A 10,024-nucleotide genomic window follows, 5' to 3' on the forward strand; every position below is an offset into this window, starting at 1 on the left:
TTTGTTACTCCTGAAGTATCAAAAAAATACTAATCCGTAACCCATAAAAGAACGTTGCACATACTGAACCGTGAATTTTGAAAAACTTACAACCCTAGCAAGCTATGCAGGGAAATTAGGTACACAGTGAGCTATAGAAATTACCTGGATACAAGGTTAAACAAAATTACTTTTACCAGTGTATCGCTGTGTATTTTGTCCATAGTAAATTTCCAAAACGTCCCAGTTAGAGTAAAGGCTGTAAACATATTCTTTATAAATCCTTACAATCATTCCCCGAACAATCCAAACAGGCCTGCCTTGTAGCACAATCCAAATTTACTTAAATTCTTGCCATTTTCAGGATGTAATGTTGCTCTGGTGGTTCCTCAAAACGACCAAAGTTTATAGTTAACACAAAGAAAGTGGAAAGCGAGAGACATCCGGCAAACTACCGGCAGTGTTGGAACTATCCGGTAAATAAATTGTCGTTGATCCAGACTAGATGTGAACAAACCTCACAGCAGTGCGTCGCTGCAGTTCATGGTGGTGCGCAATATCGCAGGTGGGGCCCCATTCGTTTTAAAACAAAAATATTTGTTTAGTACAAATCCTTGTAAAAATCATTTAAATCATTTTCATTTTTTTATATTTTAACATTTTTCAATGAAAATGAGAATAATGATACAAAATTGATCATCCCCTCCAATATCGTCAATCATATCGCAATATCAGTCAAAATAATCACAATTAGATAATTTCCTCATATCATGCAGTCCTAATTGCGGTAAACTGCTCCAGAGCAGGGCATTGACAATCAGCACTTTTCAATCAAGCTTTTTAAAAAGTGAAATTCATAGACAAAAAAAATGAGCATTGTATTTCCTTCTATTAGATTAGGCATGGCCAATTACCTACAGTATATGAAGGAAATTCATTTCTCAAGGGGTGCGGTTTGTGAAAACGTTTGTTAAGATGCAGGTACTGTAGAGGAGTATCTCCCTCCTATGTGCTGAATTAGCATTTTAATGAGCATAATGTCATTGTGAAAAGGTAATGAGGTTAGATAATTCCAAACAATACATTTGAGAGAGATTATATATATCTCCCTTGAATTTTTGTATTGCCGTTATCTATTTTTATTAACGGTAGTGTACTGGACATTTGCTACGGCGAGAGGTTCAAGTTTAGAGGTGAAAACATTTCAGACTTTAGTGCTAAACTAAAAGAATCATCTAAACAGTTAATGACTAATAAACGTAATAAAAACAAAAGACTAAAAGTCTCGTTAGTAACCATTACAAACTTAACTGCCGAACTGGGATCACACTTGAACTATTAAGACTTTTCCTTTTTATTCTGTCTCTTTCACGGACATGAGTAATGAAAAGCTGAGGTTTAATAGTTGCTGCACACAAACACCCTCTCTGCCTCCTCTCTAGCCATAAAGCAGTTTACAAAACAGGGTCAACCGAATATGACAAATGCTCAAAGTTGTTATCACTCAAAAAGGTCAAAATCAATTTGTTTAACAACCTAGGGAACAAAATCCCTTTTTGCCTGAATGTGTGCGATTTAACTAAAGCCTCACCACTATGTGCCAACCTGCCCCTCATTTGTTGGATTTGAGCTAAGCTTTTTAGCGCTACTATAGAGCGAGCACAGGGCTCAAAGGACGGCAGTGTTGGTTGGTGGCTTGCTAACTCGCATGGCTGGTCAAACCTGTTTTTGTCCAGTTGGTCATAATAAACGGCCTATAGAGGCTAGATTTTAGACTTCTGGTTTGTACCAAAGCCAGAACCAAAATGCTTCAAATATAACTAAAATAGGCAGATGCAAAAAATAGATCCACAATTGTGTCTTTTTCACCATCCTTGATTTTCTGCACTTCAAGTTAGTTACCTGGTATTTCATTGCCCATTGTTGAAGGGGGATTATGGATTCTGACTGAGGCCGGATTATTGTCAGATAAACAAAACACTCAAAAAGCGGCAGCATGTACATGTGGCACAGCTAAGGTACCCTCTTTGATATGTGTCATAGTACCAATAATCTCGGGTGTGCATGACACAAAAACAGCAAAACACACAGAAACAGTATTTCTCAGAGTGCCGAGCAAACACCGAGGCCAAAGTTCACAATTTAGCAGTAGTTTTAACATGAGTGTAGATGATATTAGTATCTCCACAGGGAAAACAAAGTCTAACACTTAACCCTGAGGCACCTAGACAGGAAGACAACAAGTCAAGGAAAACATTCTCTGTGGGAAGTGGCTTTCATCTTGTTTAGTCAGGTGAGTATAAATGGTTGCACGGCAGATAGTCAAGATATCTTTCCACAGATTTCAATGTTAGCTGGAGAACAAAAAAGTGGAAAAACTTTGTCCAACTTAAATCACATTTACTGGCAGATGCTGTGAAACTTGCTCACACCTTCTCAAGTGAAAAAAACTAAACAGATACAAGGTCTTAACATGCACACAAATGCAAAACCACATATTTTTCAGTTAGTTTATACATGCACAAATCCAAATATTGTCTGTGTGTGTATGGTTAGTTTGTGCGTATTTATGATGTAATGCAAGAGCAGATACCAGAATGTTATTAGTCAGCAGATGCAGTGGACCACATCATTAGTTACTCTGACACCCACTTCTGCCCCCTTCTTTGTTGATGAGGCCGAGCTTAACAACCACCCTTCTCTTAATACACAAACAGATACTTACACATGCACACAACGTGTCCTCCTCCGCAGTCCTACTGTCAACTCAACCGGAAAACGGTTTAGCGTCTCAGGTCTCACAGAGACTACGGGTTACCATGGACAGCGAAGGAAACTGCTGCATGTTCACAAAATTGACAGAAAACAGCAGAGAATGCCACGCTAATTTCCACAGTTCAGTTGCTAATAATATGTCCACAAACACCAAACAACCAATCCAGATCAAACATCAGCTCAACACCTGATCTTCTGGATAGGTTGTGAATGGCAGGGCAAAATGACAGGGTGCCAACTGTGTCACAGCAATGAGCTCAGAGCCATTTATGGCCTCCATGACTCTAACATTTAGCAGGATGCTGCAATTTGTCAGCCTCTTAGTCTGACTCACACATCCACAACAGGGGACTCTCATGAAACACATTGCCATTAGGCCTAATAGTGCTGCATCACAGAGCTGTGTGTGTGTGTGTGTGTGTGTGTGTGTGTGCAGTGTAAAATTGATGATGTATCTGTGGTTCCCCTCACGGCTATAAAACAACTGGTGGAAATATATGTCGACAGAAAATGAAGAATAACAAGTTGGTCATCAACTTCAACATGTTTCTCATGTTCATCTTGTAAAACTCAATCAAAGCCAATTCACAAGACTGTAAAAAACAAAGAAACAATGACAACAGACCTGGGCTACAGGGTTATTAGGCATTCAGTGAATAATGATGCCTTTAACTGTTTTGCCTTTAAAAACTGTGTTAACAATAATAATGATCTCTCTAAAAAGTCTCCAAAGCAAATAACTGAACCATTCACTGGTCTCCCTAAAATGGAGAGCAGCATTTTCATATTGTGCATCAGAGCTTTTGTACCAAGAGGCACTTCATTTTCAAGGCCAGCAACTGGTGTAACTCAAAGAATGAGTGAAGAAGGAGGAGGGCTCTCATGTGAAGTCAGTGTTTCAGTTCTGATAACCACAGGGCATGTTGGAGGCGAAAGTAATGGTATAATCTATGTTTTCTACGTAATTGTTTAACTAAGAGGCCTTCAACTTTCACCTAAATCTCTCTCCCTCGTATCGGTGATTTATAAAAGGGCACGCATTGGCATGGCTATCACTGGAAGAGATCATCTTGATGGCCACTTTCCCCCTTGAAGAATACCGTCAGTTATTAATACAGACTACTGAAAAGTGCAAACTCTCTGTAGTTTCTTATCATTATGCATAAAGTTTGGAAAGGATGTCTTGGAAAGGGGGGCACTGACTTCTGAAGCAGTTTTAGGTTTTTTTAGGCCACACAGTCAGACACAGATTTGAAGTCCAATCATAATCAAACATTCACTCACACATTACAGACCCAAACTGCAAATACACAATATACAGACTCATAAATTTGCATACACAAACATTCACTTGCACACAAACACAGACACACACAGCACTTGCAACCAGATAAAAGAGGTGTCTGCTCTGCTCTTACCCGAGCGTTGTCATAGTAACGATGGTGTACCAGAAGGAGGCTGGGATGCTGGTGAATTTGCTGGAGCTTGAACCCTTCTCTGCGTAGAACATGACGGTAGCAAAGATAATTATGGCCATAGTTAGGGAGAAAAGCAGGAAGCCCAGCTCCGAGGCACAGCTCTTCAGCGTGTAGCCCAGGATGCGCAGGCCCTGCGAGTGACGGGAGAACTTAAAGATGCGGAACACGCGGAAAACACGGAGTGTCACAAAAGCGCCACTCACATCCTCGTTGTCAGTCATCACCAGGCCGATGTAGTAGGGCAAGATGGCCACCACGTCAATGATGCTCATGACAGACCTCATGAAGCGGTAGCGGCTTGGGGCAGCAAACAAGCGCATCAGGTACTCCACGGTAAAGATCATGACACAGGCCGTATCCATGCAGAAAAAAGCCACAGTGTAGCGTACACCACATGGCACTTCCTTCTGATTGGGCGACGAGCCGCAGGGCACCGTCTCGACCACGTTGGTGATGACAGAGACAGCAATAAAGAAGCCAGTGACGTAGTAGAAGACAAGGGCCATGGTGGAAGTGTGGGGGTTTTCAAATGCCCGCCACATGGTCTCCCTAAAAGTCATGTTGGGCAGCTTAGCGTCCTTGTTGTCCTCCTGGTCATCCATTAGACGCTCTGCATTCTCCCTCTTCCTATCCTTGAACTCTTCGTAGCAGCAGTCACCAATGATCTCTGAGATGATGCCAAAGAAAGCCAGCTCCTCCTCATAGGACGAGATGCACTCATAACGTGGATAGTGGAGCTTGCCTGTGCGATAGAAGTTGAGCACGTTGCGGAACACGTCAGGGTCCCGGTCAAAGAAGTACTCTTTGGTCTCCTCGTTGTAGAAGAACTCCTTCTCTGAGCTCCCCAGCAGGGTGTCTGGAAAGCGGTCTAGCGTATTCCTCCAGGTCTCAAAGCGCCGTCCACTGACATTAAGAATGATTAGCTCATCCTGACGCTTGTTCTTCTCGGTGGGAGCCACTGGCATGGGCAAATTGGCAACAGGCATCCAGCCGATTGCTGCTGCCCTGGCAAAGGGAAGCCATGCCGCTACTCCTGCCGCCATGCTGTGTCCTGCTTGGGGCGTCAAGGGGGAACAAGTCCAGCACCTTCACAACCAGCGTGACATCAGCTCATTCACCCTCTAAAAAGGGAAGAGAATGAGAGAATCTGTAGGGTTATGGACAGGTGTGCTGATTGATGATGATGATGATGATCAGGAGAGTGAGAGCAAATGATGAGCAATTCAAAAATGAGATGGGATTAGAATTTGAGATCAATTAATGGTACAGATGTGAGAATAAGGATCATAAAAGAAGAGCAAGTAAATAAAGGGAATGAACCTAACAATGAAGATGAAAATGAACAATGCATCTCATATCCTAAATAGCAGTCTTGCTGAGACAGCAATAAAGTATCTTTAATGGAAATCAAATTTAACATCACACTTAAGGTGAGAAACCTTTACACTGCACAATTTAAAGTATATTTGATATAGTTATATCGCTATATAGTTGACTACACAGTTGATTACAGGGACATACTGCAAGTTTCATTAAGCATCATCTTCCACACTTTAAGGCAATATTTCTCATATTTCTTCTATTAGGTTATAGTTAAGAAGCAGGATCACAGCTTACTGCAGGTTATAGTTTAGAAAAAAAATTAAAGGCAAACAAAGCAACGGCATCATAAAATTGTCTATATAGACCTAGTTTTTGTTTTTTGTACATTTATATTTTGGCACATTTACAAGGTTGTAGAGAGATACAAGCACGATATTAGAAACCTGTTGAGTCCTAGATACAAAACAGAACATGCATATTTGTTTTACAAATAATGAAAGAAGTTGATAATTATTCAGGTCAAATTCCCGATTTAATTTTCGTGGCATGTAACCCGCTTCCAAACAAGCATTTTTTTTTTACAATTCTTGATGACAAATTGGCCACTACCCTTAACGCGGACAAAGCAAAAGCGATTCATTTTGTCGAACAGTTGATAACTAAACACAGCTGATACTGACAGCTTTATCTTCGATTCTTTAACTCACCGATTCAAAATTCTCCATCCGAAGAAAGAGGAGCCTCTTCCAGAGCAGTTTAATTACAAGATGTAGGTTTGGTTATTTCTAAAAGCGTGTCTGGGGGGGTGGGGGGGAGAAATTACCAGGAAAGAAGAAGTTATTGAGCGAAGAGTAGATTCACATTAGACAAACGCTACTGCTAAGGTAAAAGCGGAAAAGTACCGGAGACGGACGTACCACAGCTGTTTTAATTTCAGTTTCCATTATGCGAGTGGAGATATGATAACAGGACTCCGACGTGAAGACCGTCTTTCGTTGGCTTTTCGGGATGAGTGGTGGGAAGATACGGAGAAGGAGGAGCGCTCTCTCTCTCTCTCTCTCTCTCTCTCTCCTTTTCTCTCTCTCTCTCACTCACTCACTCACTCTCTCTCTAACTCTCTCTCTCTGCGCAGGGCGGACTGTGGATAAAAACTGCATTTATTGGAAACCGCAAAAAGTGTTTTACGCATTCATGAAAACCTTTTTTTTTTTTTTTTAAATGATTCACCCCTCCTTCGTCACTCAGAATGAATTGGCAAAAGGGATTTCCTTTCCTCAGAGGGAACATAAACTCATCCAACAATGTATGTATGCACCAATATACTAATTCCACATATCAAAGGCGACTGCTGCCAGCGCTGAGTTATCCACAGGCTAGGCCTCCCAGCAGGGCCGTAGCTGAGGATTCAAGAGCCCCTGAAACAAGATCATCTTGGATGCTTTGAGCCTGTGAGCGGTCCGAGTGAATCAAGACTGTAACGTTGTGGGTCAGACAGCTAAACAAACGACTGAACACCCTATAAAGCTCTGTAAACTGAGGGGAGCTGCAGATTCAGGGGATTATTCTCTGTAGGTTTATATAAACGACCCCTTTCACATTGTCTTCTGACACATTAATATAAAATGATTATAAGAGCCTTAAATAACCCTCCTTTTAATTAACTAATTGCCCCTTGTTGGATTAATAAAGTTATTAAACTACATTTTTTGTGGACTCTCCTAAACTGTGGATCCAAATTGAACCAGAGGGAAACGTACTGTCCCAATGTTCATAGTCAATTTTGATTCAAGAGACCCAGTCCGAACAGACCCAAGGATAATTAGATCTGAACAGACCCAAATAGAGAGAGAATGAGGCTGCAGTCCAAAAGAGCAGCAATTTTGATAATGCCCAAAGAACAAATGCAAAATTATGGAAAATAATGCCAAAAGTAATTTGTTTATAAAGACTAATAGAAATAATAAAATGACCTATGCTCAGCGACTGCTCCAACGATAAAACATTCTGTGGCCAACTGGAAGAGATAAACAGAAGATCATTTTCCTGTCATTGTGAATCTAATTTCTAAATTTGCTAATGATAATTGTCATTGAAAAGCATAAATCCTTTACAGAGGCTATTCATTTGGAAAGTGATTATGATGCACAACGCGATCAGAGGGCATTACTGTACACAGTACAGTAACACCCAGACTTGAGACTAATGGAAGTAAAACAGACCCTACCCTACCTGATTAGACTGAGTAGAATTTGGACACGGTCTGAACAGATTTGATCCTCCAAACCATGTGGACCTCGTGAAGACCTCTGGGGTCCAGTGGATCTCCACACTCTTCCTTTCAAAGTCATACTATACAGTATAAAGCAGATACACAACATATTACTTTAATGGAGGACACCAAACCTAGCTGCAATGAAAAGAACGGCATAAAATAACATTTTGCTGTATCTCTTTGGATAGCAGAGTCTAATTAAGGGTACATCTCAACCCTTGATATTTTCAGTTTGCATTCTTTTCTCGGGGCTACTGGATGACTACGGAGTCTGGTAATCATCTCTAGATGTAAGTTTACTCATGAAAGCAAAGCAAAACAATAGGGCTCCAGTGGAAAAGCTCTCTGAGCAATCACTGTCTGCACTGAAGAGAAGCAGGTGCAGCACGTACAGTATGTCAAAACTCTAACGCTCAGTCTTACTCAGCTTATGCGAAATCCTCTACTTTTTACACCGCACAATACTGTACAGTCTATGTAATTCCTCTGGGCATGTGAAAAACTTATACTGTACTGGGTAAGTTAATGTTATTCTGATGGACATAGAGGAGTTGATCTAGTTTGACCTTTTCAGTGCTTAACTTAAACACGTCAATCAAGCCACACAGCGTCAGTGCTAAAGCTCATAACTGGGAGGAGAATAATTTGAGCGAGAACATGGTCATCTATATTCAGACTGTGTCAATGTCTCTCTCTTCCCACATTATTCAATGCTTTGCAGAACAATATGCAGCCCTAATTGAGTCAACAGGGATCCTATCCGAACAATACATACAGTCCACAGAATATCAATAGGGTCATGAAACACAACTCAGACACACTGCAACACATATGGTTATGGATATACAGTGCCCAATATATAAAATGTATGCGGTATGGAGTGCAGAAGCACACCATATTACTCACCATGAAGTCACTCACTCGCTTGCTTAAAAATTACAAATTGCAAGTTATTTAGACATACAGCCACACACATTCAAACACGCACACAGACTTGTTTATGCCTCTGTGCCCTTGTACAGCTATCCTTAGAAGCACCTTTGACTCAATTAAGTCCCTGGCGGTAAACTGGCCCCTTGATAAATACCGAATGGCCAAAACGACCTTACCTTGTGAAAAATGTCCCCACTCCTTAAACTCAAACTGGCTGTCACAAGAATAGTATATAATATAATTAAATAACACACACACACAAACACACACACACACACACACATACAATCACTCAAACACATAAACACAAAACACACTCAGCTGCACGGAGACTGGCCTTTTCAAACGATGAGTCTGTGAGCGGTTCCAATAATTCAAATGTCACTGAACAACAAGGTGGGTTGAATTTCACGGTCAACTGCCCTCTGTAATTATCTGAAGACTCTACACTAAAATTAAAAATCCTTTCAGTCCTATGGTGCCTCAAGACACAAACAAGTTAAGTAATAGTGACAAAACTTGGAGGGTTAGTTGAGTAAGTAGGTCCATTTTACAGTGGTCCAAAGAGAGACAAGTGCAAAAGTGAAAAAATCATTTCAAGCAGCAAATCTGCACTGAGTCCACCACCTTAAAATACTATGTATGAAGTTACATCCAGCAGCTAGCTGTCACAGCTTTGCATCCATGTTGTATATTGTTTGTGGCGTTGTACAGATTTGAGATGTATCAAACTCTCATTAAATGTATGGTATTCGTTAACATACCGTCACCCTCAAATTGTGCATGATGCAAAGTTAATTAGTGGGCAACATATAAGTGTATTATTATTCATTTTAAATGAATATGTACATTTGAGAACACACTCAACAGATGCATGAATCTTCATGTGGGAAGCCCTCTGCTCTTTCATTATTTTCATTCTTAAAAACATGTTAAACATATATGTGATACGTGTGGAATCGAAGCAGAGACGGCTTTCCTAACCAGATGCTGTTTTCATGTGTATTTGTGCCTTACAGCAATGATTACTGTAACCTCCTTAGTGAAAGATGCAACTTCAAGGTTTTCTGGTGGCCCCCCAAGGGCAAACAGCTCTGATCTAATGAGCACAGTTTACTGATAAAAATGCTGAGGTAAAGGTGACAATTAATTCCCATCCTCTATCGGGCTCACTGCTGTTACTTTGATGCCTCTGCTGACTCCTGACTGCTGATGGCCACCTCGAGGCTGGTACACACACACACACACACACACACACACACAC

General features: G+C 40.9%; 1 protein-coding gene across 4 annotated transcripts in view; it reads right to left on the bottom strand.

Moving 5' to 3' along the window:
- The window catches only part of kcnd3 (potassium voltage-gated channel, Shal-related subfamily, member 3), a 109,105-nt gene extending 102,501 nt beyond the window's left edge, over window positions 1-6,604 (bottom strand). Inside the window, exons 1-3 of one of the 4 annotated variants that reach the window (XM_032520883.1) lie at window positions 6,473-6,603; window positions 6,263-6,352; window positions 4,173-5,353 (exon numbers count right to left, since the gene is read on the bottom strand). In XM_032520883.1, the coding sequence (XP_032376774.1) occupies window positions 4,173-5,275 (1,103 nt within the window). In that variant the 5' untranslated portion in view covers window positions 5,276-5,353; window positions 6,263-6,352; window positions 6,473-6,603. Of the gene's footprint in view, window positions 1-4,172; window positions 5,362-6,262 lie in introns of all 4 variants that reach the window. The other 3 variants (XM_032520882.1, XM_032520885.1, XM_032520884.1) reach the window with 3 other exon arrangements.
- Between the last annotated feature and the right edge of the window lie 3,420 nt (window positions 6,605-10,024).

This window comes from Etheostoma spectabile, chromosome 7, assembly GCF_008692095.1.
Source record: "Etheostoma spectabile isolate EspeVRDwgs_2016 chromosome 7, UIUC_Espe_1.0, whole genome shotgun sequence".
Classification (NCBI taxonomy): Eukaryota; Metazoa; Chordata; class Actinopteri; order Perciformes; family Percidae; genus Etheostoma; species Etheostoma spectabile.